At 38.6% G+C, this 20,096-nt stretch overlaps 1 protein-coding gene across 1 annotated transcript in view; it reads left to right on the plus strand.

Annotated features, from left to right (window-relative positions):
- The first annotated feature begins 7,864 nt into the window (after nt 1-7,864).
- Nucleotides 7,865-20,096, plus strand: part of LOC130696592 (putative histone-lysine N-methyltransferase PRDM6) — a 40,516-nt gene continuing 28,284 nt past the window's right edge. Inside the window, exons 1-2 of the mRNA XM_057519682.2 lie at nt 7,865-8,528; nt 8,605-8,841. Coding sequence (XP_057375665.1) covers nt 8,229-8,528; nt 8,605-8,841 — 537 coding nt within the window. The 5' untranslated portion in view covers nt 7,865-8,228. The remainder of the gene's footprint in view (nt 8,529-8,604; nt 8,842-20,096) is intronic.

The raw sequence follows: 20,096 nt of genomic DNA on the forward strand, positions 1-20,096 counted from the left end.
ATTGGGTGTTATTCTCGGTCACCTGATTCGTTAAAAGAACGTCGAAGCTCAGCCGGCACGATCATCAAGAATATCGGGATGTTTTTTTGTTTTGTTTTTTCAACATTTGAAGTATCCTGTTTATTCTCATGAAACTCGCGCAGACATGGATGGCTGGACAAACTAATAATCAAAGAAGAATCGTGACTGGTGTAAAACAAAACAGGTCATACTCGAAATCACAGCCATGTAGTCATTAATTCCAGCAGTTGTCGATGATGATTTCTTGGTTCTTAAAAAAAAAAAAAAAAAAAAAAAATTAAGAAAATAAACAATTACAAACAACAAGAAAAAAAGTTCCAGGGAATGAAACAAAAATGGCTATCTGGTCGATATGTGATAGGCATGCCTGAATTGAAAAGCAACCACTCTTTGCTATCCTTACTTTTATTGTGGGACTTTTAGCTTTCTTCGGAGTTTGCCCAGTGACTGAAGGAAAAGTGTTCTGATAACGTGACATACAGATACACAGTGCCTTTGCTACGTATAACATTAAGCCCATCTTTTTCTCTCTGTCTGTCTAGCTTATCTTTAAAAGTTCTTCACGTTCTTCCCCTTCGGTGGCTGTTTCTCTTGCCGGATATATGTAACAGGAGGTGTCTAATTTGTTTTCTTCCCCCCTTCTTTTCCCTTTTCTTAACTCCGGGGCTCTAATGACGGTTGGGACCTGGTTCGCGCATCGCGAGCCACTGGTATAGAAAACCTTCCCCTTTGAACTCAGCCGGTCCAGTACATACAAAAAGAAGTCGAGATAAATATGGAAAAAATAACAAAACAAAAGCCGACAGCTTTCTAGAATACAAATCCGACAAGTTGGCCATCCCGAAAAAAAAAAATCAGGAAGAAACAGCAGAATCACCAAATGTTGTTGTTTCCAAGGACTAGTTTTCTTTTTAGGGGGCCCTTGCATACAATGGCCAAACTAATAGTTTGAACTCAGCAAATGCCCTATTCAAATGGAACAGAATTTCTTCTAGTGCAAATGTTTTCAGCTAAATTCGTAACTGTTCAATCAAGCAAACCTTTCATTTTTAGATGTCGACTACATCCGTCCGAGCCATAAAACGTAATTAGACCAACTTGTTTTGAAAACATCGGAACTCTTCTTTTTTTTTCAAAAAGGAAAACGTTGGTATATATTTCCATTTGGAAAATGCTCAATGGTGCGTTCATTTGCCTCTGCTATGGAGATGCGGTCAGAGCAAGTGTTTGTCTCATTCACGTGTCTATATCTACTGTACACCTATAGGAATGTCATGTACGTTGGTTGGCGTGTAAAATTATTTATTGAACGATGGAAAAGAAAAACAAGTGAGACGTCGCGTGCATTTTATTCCGGTCGGCTACAACCACTGGGAATAAAACATGTATATATATATATATATATATAATAGCGAACCGTAAAATACCGCCAAGAGTTTGGTTGCGGGATGTGGAGGGCTAAACGCAGCACACCGTCGATTATATGACGCGTAATGGGCCGCGGCTATTTTACCTGCGCCAGCTATTTGTGTGTACTGTTCAGATACATACGGGCAAATACATACCACTGCAACCTCATTTATTTTTTGTTTTTCCCCTAACTTGTTTTTCTTCCACGGTTATACTTCAATGAACATCCGACAGTAGTCACAGGTAGAAGGACAGGATGCGCACAACACGAGTCTCGCCTAGGCCTTCATTTCTCTATAACTATAAATAGTAGAGCATCGGTCGGAAAGCAATTATAAAAACTTTAACCCTTGGACAAAAAAAAAAAAAAAATATGTACAAGAAGTCAATGCTGCATGCGAAGGACAGAGCAATACACACGCCCCCGTTATTATCGTTGTCCTTTATCCAACTCGTAGAACCGGTGGATGACTTTAAAGCACACACGAAATAAATGAAGAATGGAAAGGATAAAAAAAAAAACCAATCTACCTTGCTGGCAAGGTAATAGAGAGAAGAAACATATCTCTTATTGTCTGATCTCTGAACAATCCCATATAAGAACATTTTCAATGTGTGTGATCGTTGAGGCGGCGCGCGGAATATGTTGAGGGAAACCCCCCCAAAAGAAAAAAAAAAAAAATGGGTATCGGAAAAAAAAGGAGCTGCAATTACCGGTTATAAATGTTTGGAGAGAGCCGACAGTTTACCACCGTCCTTTCCTCGGTAGCTATACCAAGAAATTTTTGAAAAAAAAAATATTTACAAGAGAGATCGACATGGTGTGCACATCGGTTATGTGCATGTCTGTTATCCACAAACAATTTGTTGTTTTTCCTTTTTTTTTTTTTCCTTCTGTATATATATATATATATATATATTGTAGTCTCTTCCTCAATTGAGCCATCATATACAAATAAAATCATCGAGCCGTTCAGAAGCATTTTCGGTGCAACTGGAATAGATATAACCTTCTCGTTTTCCCAAATTCTTCGGGGTTTTTTTACCACATCATCACGAGCATGGTCGGCCACTGCTTCACAAAGTTATTTCACAAGGTTTCGTTCGATACGTATCGCCCATATATATAAAAATCGAAAAAAAAAAAAACGTAACGTTTATTTTATTCCGAAACAGCAGCATCTTTTAAGACTCTCTCTCTCTCTCTCTCGCTCTCGCTCTCTGTGTAATTGAAGCCGGAGCGAAGTTTTCTAACAGCGCTATGTGATTTGCCTTTTATAGGCGGCTCTTGTTGCTCGGCTCCAACAATAACCGCTGCTGCATGTTATCCGGAGATCAGATTTTTTTATGGAAACAAAATCTCCCTCTGTGAATTGATCATACATAAAATGAGAAGAAGAAGAAGAAGAAGAAGAAGTAGCTGAATAATAATGTGTAAAAAAAAAACAACAAAAAGTTGATGCTGTAAAGTAAAAAAAAAAAATGTCTTTCGGAAAATGTCTGCAAGTGGATAACACGAGTTGATCATCAGGTTCATTTTTTTTGTGTGTTTACTACTAACAACGAATAAAAAAAAAACATATCCAGTCGTTGACATGCGTGTAGCCTAATAATAACAGGTTTTTTTTTTTTTAAAGACGTGTTTTTCTAAACTGAATTTGTGTTCCTTTTGTGGTGTGTGTTTGTTTTTCGCACATCTCTCAATGGAGCGCGAGAGGCCTAGATTAGAAATGATGTTTTGCATAATTCATTGATGAAAATTAAATAGCAGAGGTAGAACAACAATAAAAATTCAGCAGGATAGAATGTAGGGGTTTTAGATTGATTAATGATGTGATCGAGACCCATGCAACGGTTTAATCAAGGGCAGGTGTGTCCGCGCCACACACACACGTCATCATGTACACGAATAGAGGCCCAGCTCATGATGAATACATTTTATGATTTTACACAGAAAAACAATATACAACAAACAGGTTATATGGCAACCCTATTTGAGATACTCTCGTATGTTTTGATGAACGGCTTCGTTATATCCGCAACGACGCGGTATGTAATTGGTCAGCCCTCTTGCTGAATTGCGCTTTTTCTATAAGCGAGGGAGGAACAAAAAATGTGTCCAAGTCCTGGTGTTTCCACTTCCGGAGTCAGGAAACCGTGTGGCACCCCCCGTCATTTAAAATGAGAGAGGGTGGATATTTTTTTTTTGGTTTAAAAATATACAAAACTATAGGCTGCACAAGTTCACTTATTTCGCACAGAAGCCTTCATTTGCTCAAATTGTTTATCCTCTATGACAGAAAGGGACGAACCTTTTATTTTTGTCAATTTGTGGGTGGTTTATTGGCACAAAACAGGGAGGAGGGTTCTTTCCACCCTCTTGCGCTGTTATGACTTGTGACGGAACGCACATCAACAGCGGCTTCTTTATCCTTTTTTGCCCTAAAACCTCTGCCATTTTTGTGTGTGTGTGTGCGTCCTGTTCAATTTTTTTTTATGATCATGATATTTTCCAAATGGATTTGTCAAAACATTGAGGGTGGCTTGTCCTATATCCGCTGGATGGTAGTCATAGCAATGTGTTGTCAGACATCCTTTTTTATTTCGCTGGAGTAAAAGAAAAGATCGCAGGCGGGCGCTGAAGCGGCGGCGGCAGACGGCGGCACAACCTCCAATCGATAGATCCGCTCTTTTTTTCCACCAATCGCTTTCATTCCTCACATATTTTTTTCTGTTTTACTATCCCTTTATCTGTACAAACTCCGATATCATGCGCACACAAAAGAAATTTCAAACTGATGGTCTTTCTTTTATTTTGTGAAGGTCTCCCTTTTCTTTTTTTGTATTTAAAGTCGGTTTCACTGATGTGGCCATTACAATAATAACCGTACACTATAGTTGTCATGTCCTCCTCAAGATAAAAATAAAATGAAAATCTTCTTTTTCTCATAGTTAGATAGAGCAAAGCAATCAGCCACCCGCAGGACAAAAAAAAAAAGATGGCCCTGTGATTGACTTCCATGTTTCTTGTTTTTATTTAAAAGAAAAAGAAACGTGAATAAATAATTGGAAAGATAAATGATGGTCGGGCACGAGCAGTTGAAAATGCGGATGGTGTTTTAATTTGTAACTGGCACGCTATATGGCATTGTGAGAAACAAGCACAACAGATACACATATCGATGTATAAATCAGCGTTGCGAGAGGGGGCTGATTGGCTTTGATGAAGTCGCTGCCCCTCGAATGTGAAAACATCTCAAAAAAGGGATAGCCCTGGTGATATTCATATTTTCTTTATTTATTTTTTTTTTTTTTTCAACCACTAGAGTTGTTGTGTACAAGCCGGTAATGTATGCACGCCGGATGGACTTATATGGTGATGACATGACACGAGTTAGAGAGCAAAGAAGATATACAGGTGTGTGTGTACGGTTTCGCTTGAAAATAGGGAACGAAACAAACACGTCCTACATGTATATATATTTCTCTATATAGATGCATAAACGTTGGAGACCACAAATGTCAAACAGAGACCCGACGGGCAAGGCCATCCACTTTTTTTTTTTTTTTTGTGTGGGGGGCTGGTCGATATATCTATATATATACAGAGTGATTTCTTATACCTGTAGAAAGATGTATAGAGTTCTCTAATCCAAAACGATTGGAGTTGCACAGCGATCGTAAATTTCGCTTTTAACTCATTTTTCCTGAGGGCTTCATCTTCTCGCTGTGTCCGGTCAAAAGAAAAAAAACGAAAGAAAACCTGGAATTTGTAATAGCCAACAACCATGCAACAATGGGATGGGCTCTCTCTCTGCGATCATCGTTCGTTTTTCGATTGCGTGAGCTCGTTTGATACGTCGCTTTTCATGTCGTTACGAATCAATGTGTTTCTTTTTTTTTTTCTTCGCTCTGACATTAAGTTGATTAGGAACATCATACTAAGAAAAAAAAAATGGTATAGATTCAATCCGAAAATCAAGTCGATGGCGTTCAGACATTTCCGTGTCTGACCGGGTCGTTGGTGAATGAACCAGGTATAACAACCCCCCCCCCCCCCATACAAGAGGACATGTGAAAGATAATGTCGTTGATCTGATTAATTAGTCATTAATCAAGTTTTTTGTCGTACAAGTCTTTTTTGTTTTTCATTCTTCCAATTCTTGTTTCGTTTCACGCAGAGCAGTTTCCCCCATTTTTTTTTCTTCCCATTTTGGTTTTTGTGTATACACAACTAGTATAAATAGTTGAGACCTGGGCGTTTGATGTTTCCCCCCTTTTTTTTTGTCTTGTGTGTGTCTGTTATGTTTCACGATATCTTTGATTTTTGGGGCTCTGTGGGCTGACCATTTTTGCCCAGCTCACGATAGTTCGATGTCCATCAATCAGTAGGAACAATCGAACCCGCCTTGACCTTATACATCATCGAATGGCTTCATCGTTCATTGATACAGCTGGCCTCCTTCCTATATAACTATGATGTAATTTAAAACGTACTGGCGCAGCAATATTGAACTCCACCCGCGCTTGTTTGGTCCACCTTTTTTTTTTTTTTCAAGATGACCAGCTATTTTCTTTTGCCCCGATCGCTCGGTCATCTCGACACCACACCTTATTGGGCATTGAATGGCCATCCGTAACATAGTTAATTAAAAAGAAAATGCTAGACCTTTTTTTTTTTTTTCTTAAATTCATTTTGTGTGTGTATAAATAACGCAGAGCTGTACGCACTTATTCATTTAATAATAATAAAAAAAAAAAGAAAAGACTCGCGCTAAATATCTTACCTGTGCCGTGTACTGAATAACGAATGAAGGAAATTCGCTCTTCTTTCCCCTTGTGTCTGTGTAATAATAAATGAGATAATGTATTTTCTTTTTTTCTCTTAAAAGTTCATAGAGAGCGCGCTAAGGGATGGGCAAACTCATTACCGTTGAAAAGGTGCGGACCCTTACGTTCCAAAACTTTTTTTTTTTTTTTTTTTTTTTTTAAATAGACTCCCCTCTTTCTATTTCCCCCCTGTTCTCTTTCTATATTGTCCTCCTGCTTCTTAAGAAGCCTCAGCTCCCGTTGATTTTCCCTCTCTTATTCTTTTCTCGTTATAAATGGGGAGAGAGGGGGGGGGATATATATAGTATTAGATGCGACAGGTTCTTCTTTTCTGTAAGAAACAAAAGACAATCCACGTTTTCTTCTTTTGTTTCGCAGTTGCGTCGCAATCTTTGCTAACGTGGGCCCCTCGCATTTTGTTGTTTTCGGAAACAAAGTCCGTTTTCATTTTGACGTTAGGCAAAAGTAGACAGAGAGGAACGTGAAATCAAAGAAAATGATATGAACATTCCTGTTATTCCAGTTGACCTTTTTTTTCTTAAAAAAAAAGAACAGAAAATCAGCTGTTTGGTAGGTTATGTGCCGATGCCACCATTCATATAAAAACAATTGAAAAAAACAAAAACACGGTGGATTTCGACATTGTGTAACTGATATGCGTACATGTCGAAAAGCCAACGTCCAAGTGGATTGACAAACGAGTTTTATTGTTTTGTTCAATTTCAATCGTGAAAAGATTATACGTTTTCCTTAATGAATTCAGTTTGAATCTTCTTGAAAACGTTTACTTCAGTTTGCGTGGAACAACGTAAAAAACCTTTGACCTGAAATTCATAGCTGGACATCGAATGGAGAACAGTGGTAGCACGTGTTGAAAATCAGTGATGATCCGGAAACGATGGGAGGCGAAACCAAAAAAAAAAAAAAGAAGTTCCATGTCGTTGCCGGAAAGGAAAGAATGAAAATGAAAAAAAAAGGAGGTAATAAAAAGTGAGACACAGAGAGGAGGTTGCGAAGACGAGTAGGAGGAGCATCGGCTGGCAGCGCTGCAAGGAACAAAAGAATCCGGTTGGTTGCTTGTTCCAACTCTGGGGGCTGTGCTGTCGTGTGGATGTTCCACCATGTCTATAGACCCCAAAAAAAAAAAAAAAAAAAATAAATAAAAAAAATTTAAAATAAAACAGGTTTTAACCCCCCCCCCCCCCACTTTCCCACCCACCTGAACTGTATAGTCATGTACACCATTTCGGAATCGTCTATAAGAAAAAAAAAAAAAAAAGCAAGCGCGGTGCCTTCCTCCTCTTTGGCCATCACCCAGAAGCTGGGCTGTTGCTACTATACGATATATATACAGTATATATATATATATGTATATACGAGAAGAGGGGGGCCGCCAACGCCACTGGGCTTGTTTCTATCTCTTCGTTTCTATTCTTTTCTCCGAGCTATACTATAATCTTGGTGCGCGCTGTGTGTGCTGGTGGCGTTGTGGGCAAAAACGAAAAAAAAAACTGGAGGAACGGGCCGAGCGCGCGGGCCAACCAACCCAACAATTTTTAGTTGTCTACCGGCGGCTACTCCAGACGGTTGCCTTTTTTGTTTTATCCCCTTATTTGTTTTTCTGTTTTATTTTTTTTTTGTTTTTTCCGTGTGCTATTCTATTTTTTTTTTTTCTTTCGGTTTTAAATAAATAAAAGGAAAGAGAGATATACATACTTGCGTTACAACTGTTTGATATCTCGGACGGGAGTGAAGTTTGTTCTCTTCTCTATACGCTAATTGATTCGTACGTGGTGATTCCAATGCGCGCAGAAACGCGAATTCAAGTGAACTGACCTCTCCATACAAGTGGCAAGTTAAAACGCGACCGACTTCTTTTTTCTACAACGATAAAATAATATCAAACAAAAAGAGAGAAGTGAAATTTCATTCGTTGAAAAAAAGAAAAAAAAAACAATCGAAAAAAGATGGATGGTCTCAAGATGGCACAACAGCATCACCACTCTCTCAGTGCGGCCATGATGGCCAAAGGACTTTTCGGTGGCGGAGCGGCAGCCGCCGCTGCCGGGATGGCCGGTCTAGCCGCTATGGATCCTCGCAGTTTGGCCATGGCCGCTGCTTTTCTGCCCGTCAATTTGACTCTGGACGGGCGGCTTCATCCGCATCATCACCAGGCGGCCGCGGCCGCAGCCGCTGCCGCCGCCGCTGCCGCCGCCAGCCTCCAGCACGGACTGCACCAATTGCAACAAGAAGCCCGTCACTGTCAGGTGCGTTTGATATAAACGATTGGTTGCGCGCATTGTATTTTCCTCCAAAAAACTAATCGATGAAAACAAAACACAGGCGATGAATCGAGCGGACAGTTCGAATGGCGATCGTTCACCGACGCCACCCACCCCGATGATGGAAACGTGGGTTCTGATCCCGCCGGAGCTCTCGCTCGTTCTCCAGCCTCCGTCGCAACAAGCGCGCGTCTGGACCCGTGTCCCAGTCACGCAAGGACGCCGTTGGTCGCCTTTCCAAGGCACCGTCCGTCTCGGCGTCATGCCATCGACGGCCGCATCCGACGCCGACACAGAGGTAGAATTATCTTTTATTATGTTCGATGAATGCCCCGACGAATTTCTTCGTTATCTGCAACTCATGAACGTGGACGGTTCTTTTTTGCGATAGGGAATAGTTATTGAATTTAATAAAGGCGGCCAATTTAAACAGGTTCAATATTTTTTAAAGCCTCGAGGTCTCCATTTTTTTTTTTTCTAAATGCCTACACTCGTACGCGATTTAATCTAATTGGTAGTTGCGCATTTCATTCGCGATTCCCTATGTAGGCTATATTATTATTTTTTTTTCGAATGAGAGTTAACTAGAATCAAGCAGCAGGCATAGCAATTGTGCCAATGCGAATCAACGGGCAGGTGAAAGGAACATTTAAAAATACGTTAACTTGATTTTAAAGAGGGAATATAACGATACAGCTTTCAATCGCCAATTAGAATATGTCAACACAGCCAGTTTTGAATGCGAAAAAAAAAAAAGAATCGGGCCTAATTGATGAATGATTTATGGTCTGATTTATAAAGAAATAAAAAAAACCTGATTCTATTCACATGTTCACCCTTCGCTTTGTTGTTTGAATGGCATATAAGAAACATACGAGTGCAATGTAGGCCACTTTCTTGTTCGAATTCCCTATGCACGTCCAGCAAAAAAAAAACGAACATAATCGCAAAAATTGAATAGATTGGCATCGTCTGAATATGAAATTATTCACGTGCGTATTGACCCTGGAAACTAGAGAACCAGGTAGCGTCTTGTGAATGGCCATTATAGTTCGCGTCGCGCTTTGATGGACGCACATCTCCGTGTCCACTTCCGCTGCAACACGAATCCAACTTTTTGTTTCGTTGTCCGTCGGCGATCTGCGTCACGATATACATACGAGCTGTTGATGACGTCATTATTACATGACCTCCCCCCTGTCCTTCATTTTTTTTTTTTTTTTTCGTTTAATTAAAAACAAACATTAAAAAAATGGCCGTTGATGTTGATGAACGGTCAACTGCGTGAATGCAAGTCTGGCCGGTATGGAACGCGGGTACATAGACAATTTACATATATTTCTCTTTTTCACCTGCTTGACTCTTGTATGTTACATACCTTTTGGCACTTAAAGAGAAACAGGGTCCCGGCCGCACTTATTGTTATGATTAAGAAGGGAGGAGGTTGCCAGTTGTTCCCGTGAAGATCTTTTGCTATTTAGGTTTAATTAGAAGAAGCACGCCCGGCCTCAACTGCCACGGTCTATGAATTTATTTTCATTTTCTTTTTTTTTTTTTTCTTACACATAGCGTCATCATCGTCATTATCATAAATTCTTATTTTCTAACGAAATTGTTATGTCGGCCATCTCATCGCCAGTTATGCAGAAATGTCAGGGAATTTTCTTTTTTTTTTTTTTTTTTTCACGCACGCATTTTTCTTATTGTCATTTTTACATTTCAAAAGAAATAAAGTGGATTGCAAAAATCTCACATGGACAATTGATTATTTGGGTCGTCTAGAATTTAAAATAAAAAAGATATATACTACACGTTGCTATGAACTCTCACATGCAAGACGAGCTACCGCATTGTCGGGATTTATGTCTTTTCGTGAGTATGTTTTTTTTTGGGGGGGGGGGGGAGAAGGGGGTTAGAAAAAAAAAAAGAAGGAGGAGAACAAACTGGCGGCGCTAAGACTCTCGTTATATGTAAAAAAAAAACAACAAAACAAGTTTAGGGTTTCGCTACGGATATATCATTATGTTTTATATGCGCGTACTGTTACACGGACAGACAACAAGTTTAGCCATAGCGTCTCTCGGCCCGGCACACGGGGAGACGTAAAATGCTGTTAATTATTTTCTAATAAAGTTCCAGACTCTTCTTTTTTGATGTTCTCCTTTTAACTATCTTTTTTTTTTTTTTTTGTTATACAATACCCAATCGCTGTCGCCTTACATTTTTAAGCGCCCGAAAATGAACGGATAGACGTCGGTGTGCTGCTCTGTCCGTTCTTCAAATAAAAAATGTGTAGAGATGTTTTCTTGCATAACCTGACCTCTTCGCGAAAGAAAACAACAAAAAAAAACTAAATAGGGAATTATATGCGAAGTGAAAAAAAAAAAAAAAAAACTAATAAACTGGATTTCGTTTTTCTTTTCCCTTTTTTGATAATTACGTCGGCACTTCCCCCTAAAAAAAAAAAAAAATAATTGTGAAAGAATCATTCGAATAATCCCATTTAAGGCAAACAAATTTTAATATTACGCACACATCTATATTTTCTTTCAGAAAAAAACAAAAACAACAAAAAATGCTATATTCCTGTTTTTCTTTTTTAAGTTCATTTCGTTTCTGTCCTGGGAAAAAGCCTGTTTTGCTGCGCATCTTCTTGTCGGCTTCGAAATAAATGAGATCTAACGGAGAGCTGCTTTTTTCTTTCCTTCTTTTCGGTGTCTTGAAAAAAACAGACCAGTCGTCAAAAGATTTCGTCCTCTAAAATTTATTATTTCTTTTTTTTTTTTTCATTTTTAAATATAATAATGGGTGGAGTGATGCTATAATGACAAGGAATCCCAGCAGCTATGGAAGAGGGCAAAAAAAAAAAGACAATTCAAGTTATTTTTTTTAGATGATGATACGAACCGTTTATTTCATTTTTCCAACCTCCCAGGGCGCACACGAAATAAAAGCAGATCAAAGGGGGAAAAAAAAAAAACACCAGCAGCTTTTCGTGTATGCCGCCATTTTTTTTTCCGAGTGTGTTGTACGCGCTCATTACGTCAGTAAAAATGCGCTATGGAATTTTTTTTTTTTGTTTCTTGTACAGCAACAGAGTTCCTCTTTTTTTTTTTTATTGCATGTTTTTGTGGATTTTATTTTTTAATGTCATTTGATAGTACGCAAAACCATCATCAGTCCCCTTTAAAAAAAAAACTCGAAAGATGTTAAAGTGCGGGTGGGCCAGTAGCTCAAAAACTGTTCAGGTGCTGTTCAAATTGAACGCGCGCGGGCTCTCGGAGGGCGGTCCGCGTAATTCACCCGACTTTACCGTAGGGTCTATGCCCCCTCTCTTTTAAATTCCCGTTGTGTGTCGATTAGAGGGGTGCGCAAAACGTCCGCTTCCCTGAAATCAAACGCAGACATTTTTTTTTTTTTTTGTTCCCATGGAAAAAAATTGGTTTGGGGGTCTTTCCTGGGCAACTTGAATTTGGTCCAGCATATCGGAATGTAACGTAGAGAGACACGTCATCGAGGAATAGCTGTCAGACAGGACAAGTTATTTCAATTAGAACGCGGCAGCCGATGAAATGCAAGCGCGTCAAGACGTCTCGATCCCAGTCTGCACGAAAAGGACGAGAGAGAGAGAGGGAATAAATAATAAGGTCTTGTCCGAGTTTGATTGGACGCGCGGTATAAAGGCCGTCCTGGATTTCCAATCACGCCGAACCTTGTTAGACCTCTCTCTCTCTCTCTCTTTTTTTTTATTCCAGACTAGTTTATTTTGTACTAAATAGCCGTTGATGTATAGAACAAGCTGGCCCTTACCTTCTGAAGGTTATTATATTAATAGGTACTCTATAGAGCCCCCTGTTTATAAATGTTTCTAAGAATTTCGTGTTATACAAACTGATTTTGGAATGAGACACCTCCACAACACGTGATGACCAAAACATTCAGGAAAAGGGACTTTGTAGCTCGTTGTGTGTCAAACTGAATTCGAGTTCCGAAATTTATTGGCAATTTCATTTCGAACAAGAATGTGTTTTTAAAAGAATTTCTCTCTCTGTCGCCATTGAAAAGTGCAGCTTTGAAGATAATTGGGGCCGGCTTTTCCATCCGTGCGATGGGGTTTTTCCCATCCATCACGCAGGGCAATGTATTTTTCTTTTTTTGGCCGATGCCGAACCGAAGCAGAACAGATTAGAGAGAGCACTGGAGGGAAGAGGTGTGTCCTGTGCTTTACACGTCAACGCGGACGCATCAACGCGGCGTTGAAACGACGCCTTCCGCTCACTTGCGGTCGGGCCATTTTCTTTTTTTTTTTTTTTCGAAAAAAAAAAGAAAGAAAAAGAACATAATCAAACACTTCACCAACTCGCCACTGGAACATTTTTTTCGGCTTGAGGTGTGTAGGGAGGTGTTCTTGTTCCTTCCTGTCATGTTTTCTTGATTCCCGACCAATGCACCGGTCATAAATCACGCAACAATTTGTTGGTAGGCAACTTGTTGCGGCTCGTTGCACCTGCTGCGTTAAGAACCCCCTCCTTTTTTTTTTTTTGTGAAGACCGTAAGGTTATCGACGCTGATGGGCTTGTTCCAGAAATTTCATTTTTTTTGTCCCCGTTTTGTGGTTCGAACTTTTGGGGCACGCGGAAAGCAAAACGTACACGCACAACTAGCTTTAATTAGGGCGATTTATTGGAAAAATGAATTGGTTGTGACGCTCGTTAACGTTAATTTGCATATATGACGTAGAATCCAATTGACGTTTTTAAAAGCCCGCGAGAAAAAAAAAAGCTTTAAATGTAGGTTGCTATAGAAGTCATTGTTAATTTGTTATAACGAATTGAACTAACCACAAAGAGGCGAGGGGGGGGGGGAATGGTGGTAGTGACCATTGGAGTTTATCGAGTCGATGAAGATATCAAAAAACGATACGCCCATATTCTCCCACATATAGAACAGTGCCCCATAGCTATACCAACCGGCCCTGGCTTCTCGTTTTATACTGTCTATAAGCAAAACGGCTTCATATGTTGCTTTCAAAATTATAATTGAGTCCCATTTCATTTTCGATGTTGTTCTTCTTTTTCAAATTGTTTCATCCATTTTTTTTTTATTAGCGTTGCTTTAATTCTTAAAAAAAAAAAAATAATAATTGGAAAGGCGCTTGCAGTCTATGAAAGGCGAGAAAACACGCTTTTCCTATTAAAGAGAAAGCTTCGTTGTGCGGAAGAACAAACAAACAAACAAAAAAAAAAGAGCCTTTTGGGTCTAAAAGACTTGTGGTTAATGGCGTGTTGGTCTCCTTGTTCAGTTCAAAGTTCGTCCGACACCTTTTTTAGCTATTCGGATGATGCGCCTTTTAATCGTGGCCGAAAAAGGCTGGTGACGAACCGAAGAATTGCTGGCCATTCCGAACGCTTTCGTTGACAGGTCACATGGCTCCCCCCCCCCCCTCCCCCTTTTTTTTTTTTTATCTAATTCATTTAAAACAAAAACCGATACTGTGCAACCGTTGTTTTCTTTCAAACCATTCCTTAAAAAAAAATAAAAGAAACACGGGCACACGGAATGTATACACAATTCAAAAGAGAGGATACGGGGGGCTACGTTCGTCGTGTGCAGTCTTTTGTTTTTCTTTTCGCTCTCTACCTTATTTCTTTTTTTGTGAGGATTCTTTTTTCGTATATAGTCGTGCGCTTTTAAGAGAATACTTTATTTTTTTTTTTTTTTTTTTTCTCCTGGACAAAATATAAAGAACAAGCTCGAAAAAGGAAGGGGGGTTCCACTATCACACACACCGGCTGCGGGCGGCAGCCGTGCCGGGCATGTCAAGTGGAACGTTGCTGGCTCTTTTCTTTTCCCTCTTTCTATTTTTTTTTTTTTTAACGTAAATGGGAAGAAAAAGAGATTCTTCTTCTTACTATAGTCGTATAGTCAAGTGTGTGTGTGTGTGTGTGTGTCTTTTTTTTCTTTCTTTGGTCCGAGTCTTGAATATCAAATCGAATGCCACACGCGCGCCAGCGCTTACCTGCTATTTCCACCTAGTTTTTTTTTTTTTTTCGTTTGTGTTTTCTAGACGGGGGCAAAATATAAACAAAAAACCGTTTGAACATGTAAAAAAAAAAAAAAAAAGAACGACCCCTTTGTTTGTTTGTTTTTTTTTTTTGTTTTTTTTTTACGTATGAGTCATTGTTAAGCAAAGAAAAACCAGTCGGTTCGATTTGTTTTGTACGTCCCCACGGTACTTTTTAATTAGATTTAAAAGAATAATAATCAGTTAGATAATTCGCCATGTATGGAAGGCGAAATTGGAAGGCGAGAAAGCCAATTGCCACAATTCTTGACACAATGAAACGATTTAAAAATGCAGAAAAAATAATTTTTAAAGAAAACCCGAATATAATGTCGGTGTACTTGCAACTTATTATCGCACACCAGTCCTCCCTTTTTTTTCCCCCTCCAGACAGATTGTTGACATTGATTAAGAATTCATCATAAATGCAAATAGAGAGAAAAAGATGGACGTTACACGGACATTTTCAAAGAAAAACTGTCAACATGGAACCCAAAAAGAAACGCAACTCCCTTAGCAAAAAAAAAAAATAAATAAAATAAAATAAAAATATGGAATAAATAAAAACCGGCTCTTTTTTTTTTCCTACCCTGGCCCGTTTTATAATGAATGAGACAAGTTTCGGAAGCTTGACATTCTTCGGTGGTAATATGTATCTCTTCTTGGCTACATACAAATATAGTCGTGTAGTATAACTTGGGATGGGGCCCCTTGTACACACTATATTTTTTGGTCATCCAATTCGGCCTTCTTCTTCTTCATCTTTCCCCTCTCCGTTTCTATCTGCGTTCGTGTTCTTCGCTCTTTCATACAGTCTCATCATACGCCATGGCCTTCCGTCAATGGTTCACAAGACCGTCTTTTGGAAAAACAAAACAAATACCTGGAAAAACATTCACCCGAAATGGTCAACGAACGTTGTAAAAGCTCGATCGTCTTCTCTTATTCTCTGATAGAAAATGAGAGAGAAGAATATGTACACGTATAGCTTCTATACAAAACAAAATTTTTTTTTTTTTTTTAAATCAGTTACTTCACTCTTGTATTATAATGCAGTCAAACAGGATCGGAGTCCTCCCTATTTCTTATATATATTTTTTTCTTGTTGAATTGAGTTACTCTAGAAATAACAAACAGTCCGGCACACGGTGAATTTTGAAACCTGTTTCTTTTTTTTTCTTTTTTTTTCTTTTCTGATTGTACAGACCGGTTCGCAATGGTCTTGTACAATGAAATATTGACTCTTTTTTTTTTTTTTTTAATTTCTATGTCGTGTGTGTGTGCACTCTGAAATGTTTGAGGCGTATAAAGGAGCGCTTCGTATTCGGTATAGATGCGCAAGAAGAAACGATTTTTCTATTTTAATGGACAGCAGCTTGTCCTACCTGGTTCTCTTTTTCGGGACAGAGGTCAACGTTTTTATTTATTTTTTTTAAATGTTCAAAACGAAAAAAAAAAAAAAAAAAAAAGGTGGAGAGAGGAAATGATTTCTTGTTTCGGTTGTGATTCGTAACACGAAGCGAAAGGCCAGTAGCGTAGAGTGTTAGGGCAATACCATATACTTATAGCGGGCACTGTTTTTTTCCTTTTAAATATGTAAAGCGTATTTATATACAGTTTTTTTTTTTTGGAGAGGGGGGGGCGACTTTCCATTTTTATTGTTATTATTGCTACTACAACTAGTCGTTTTCTTCGTTCGCTCATACTACCAGATAATCAAATGGCCCAATATGGCCGTCGGGCAAGAGATGCTGACCGGGAGCCCCATCATATTCGAAATCTTTTTCTTGTTTGTTGGCTTTCCAGAGCAACAACAGTAGGAAATGGTTTACGAAAAAAAAAAATATATATATATATATATATATCTACAGTTAAAGTTGCTGGCTAAGGGTTAGCAGCGTGAGTCGGGTCTCGGTATCCCGCTGGTATGACGAGCCTTTTTTTTTTTTTTTTTTTTTCTTCAGACGTTCCAAAAAACCAGGAGAGGAAAAACGGGGTACACACAAAATGAAGAAGAAAACAATGGAACAGTTCTTATACAGTAGTGATAATAATAATTGAATAACAATTGAAAGGAATCTTTTATTCGATATGTGATTTCGCTTCTTAAACGCATGGAACACGGAGGGTCGTGAGAAATTTCCGTTTAAATTTCGCGCCGAAATATTATTTCCCATAGATTACCCTAAACGGTACAGCTCTTTATTATTTCAAAACTACAAACAGAAAATAAAGCCGAAAGCAAATGCCAAAAGGCAGATTTTATGTCCACTTCTGATACGCTTGGATGAGAAACATTTTTAATGGCGACTGTTTATTCTTTCAAAAAAAAAAAAAAAAAAAACAGAAAATGCCACTAGTCAACACGATTCACGGATTGAAGGCTAAAGGTATAAATCTCGTAGGTCGTTTAATTGAAACGAGCCCTTGACGTTTAGAACGACGGGCGCATTCTTTGAAAACGCACGGGGGTCCCGCGTTTGCGCTAAAAGTCAAGTGAAAACAAAAAAGCAAAATGGCCACAGGCAGAACACGACTCTAAATCTACCGGAGAGATTCATTTTGTGAATCAAAAAAGAAAAAAAAAAAACCTAATGGTCGGTGTACGTATACTGAACTCGTAAATATGCAGCAGTTCTTCCTAGTGGCAAGCGATAATCATTAACTAAACATTTTTTTCAAGTTATTCTCTTCTGTTTTTAAGGCGCTTGTTATACAAGTCCAGATGCATTTAAAGCTTTTGTAATATACAGAGAGGCGAGTATAGTGCCTTTTGTTGTTCTCGTTCGGGAGAGTTTAATCAAGCTCGTTAGCCTCGTTTTGTGTTACGACTTTTTCATCCTTCCAACAACGTCCCCCTTCTTTTACCTATTTAATGGAGGCGATTACGCGCACTTCTTCTACAGTTCAGAGCTCCCGTAACTCTCATACAGTCCCAATCGTTGACTAGCGGGAGGGCCTCCGACCTTTTTGTTTTATCTCACGCGCAGTTATGCACTTCATAATTACGCCCAGCATTTTTTTTTTTTTTTTTTTGAAGAAAATTAAGAAGAGTTGTATATGTGGACCAACTTTCTTCTTCGTTCATCATCGTTAAAAAACAAAAGCGAATCTCAAAATGAACAGTTTTTCTTTTTCCATTTTTGTTTTGATTTTAAATCAAAACAAAGTTTTGAAAAACTGTTACCTATAAAAAAAAAAAAGAAAAGGGAAAAGAAAAATAGTTTAAGTTTGTGATTGAATTATAACTTGATTATGCGGACACAATGAGGATGGAAATCTAATTATTACCCCCTTCTTTTTTGGGTTGTTCTCGGCTGCTTGTGCTCTACGGCTCGCGTGTGCGTCTGCGTGATTTATGTATTTCTCGGCTGAAACATTATTCCAAGAGCAGAGAGCGAGAGAGAGCCCCCATAATAATAATGATATACAAGTCTAGATTATGCACCTTCTTCATGTAAACTCAAATAAGTTTTCTGGCCAAACTTCCTTTTTGTTCATTTTCGCCTTTTCATTCCAACAACTGACCGACGACAGGTCTATAGATTTTCTAAGACGAAAAAAATGTTTTTAAAGGAATTATTTAAGCAAAAAAAGAGAACTACCAGTGTTTTCTAACCCTCCACTGCATATCCTCTGGCAATGGTCACAACAACACAAAAAAAAAAAAAAATGAGTGGCTGTGTAATTTTTCTTATGTTTCGGGTCATCATCTCTTTTTTTTATACGACCCCACTCTTAAAATTTTTTTTTAAAAACAAAAAGTGCTCTTACCTGAAAAATAAAAAAAGATGGAAAGCAAATGGCTGGCGGCTCTTCATCCAGTTGCGTGCTCTACTGGAATTGGTTTCTTCCCCCACTCTCTGTAATTCTGTAAAGCTGTTGATGTGTCTATGCAGCAAGACATCACGTTCTTGTTTTTTCTAATCTTCTGCTTCGAAAGTCACTGCTCGCTTGATTAGGGTTTCCATTTTTTGTTTTAGAATACCGCTACCTTCATTAGAATATTAAAAATCGCAGGAATATGCAAAGAATGACCCGAGGGTCTCAAATAAAAGTAATAGTCGACTGTTCCGTATGATCGTTCTGTTTTTTGTTTTTTTTGCTCCTGTTGTTGCACATCAGGTGGTTCATCGGGAAATATGGTAGAGCTTTTTTTTTGTGTTCCCGACGTTTTAATGTGTTGATTCAAATTGGATCTACCATTTTTAATTCAGCGTACCACCTGCTGCACGAAATGCCGCGGTACGACATCACGTTCACTAACGACATAACGTCCTTTTTTTCATGTCCCCAGGACAACTGAAAATTCCAAAGCCCCTGCAAATAAATGATTTAAATATGATTTAATACAATATCGATAACACAGAAATTTAACGAAAAAAAAAAAACAAAAAACAAAATGGGTGTGAAATCAAACAACTCCCACTTTGAAAAAAAAAGGATGAGTTTGGATGATGGAAAAGGCACACACACACACATACGATGCACGCAATTACGTAAGTAAACGCACATTGAAGATCCCGAATGTTGTGTACAACCGTGAAAGTGTGTATCAAATTCGGCCATTTTTTCAAAAAAAAAAAGAAGAAAATTTCAAGACTTGATGGATCGAATCGGTGCTGGCCCGTGCCTCATCGACTACACGAGATTGCCATACATGATGGTTGTATACGTCGGGATGAAACTGATGATCTTGCGACACGCTTAGTTATAATTAACCATCAGACTTTCTCAGCTACATCACCGACACGCAAACAGTTCTCCCTTGTAGACATTAGGAAATCATTCTAGCGTGAACGTATATTAAGTTAACCTACTAGTATACAAAAATAAGAAATATCGTTCAACAGTTAGTAGAACGAAGTGGTTTATGTGCGGTTGGAAAGGCCCCAGCTTTTTTTTTTTTTTCGAAATTGAGTCGATAAAAATTGATCCGACTCGTATAAACTTGAAAAAAGAAAAAAAAAACTGACACATAAAATAGGTATCTTCGTTTCGCGGTTTGAGTTTGTAAAAAAAAAAAAACAAAAAAAAACAAACAAAAAGGTTTTCTGGTCTTTTGTTTGCTGCGGTTGTTTTCGAGGGTTATGGTTATAGGGAGAATAAAAACCTGCGGGTCCCGAATCACGAAGATTTTCGTCTTTTTTTTTTTTGCTAGTTTTGTTTTTTACTACAAAAGTGCAGATGATAAAAGAGGAAAAAAAAAAAAGTATCGGTAGGATATTAACAAGCAGACACGGACTGACGTCCAACGAGCAACTAACCGGTGCGATACATGGAAAAGGTTTTTGTTTTTCCATCTTTTGCCTTTTTAATGAGATACTTTTTGTTCTACGTTAGACTCTTTCGGTTTTGTTTTGTTTTTTTTTGCACGGATTGGGGTTTCTTTTGACCGAGTAAAAATATTTTTTCTTAAGGGAGGAATCAGCGGCAATAAGAAGCCATTACAAGGATACGATACGGAAAAAAAGTGCCGTGGGAAAAGA

Source organism: Daphnia carinata, chromosome 5 (genome assembly GCF_022539665.2).
Source record: "Daphnia carinata strain CSIRO-1 chromosome 5, CSIRO_AGI_Dcar_HiC_V3, whole genome shotgun sequence".
Taxonomy (NCBI): domain Eukaryota; kingdom Metazoa; phylum Arthropoda; class Branchiopoda; order Diplostraca; family Daphniidae; genus Daphnia; species Daphnia carinata.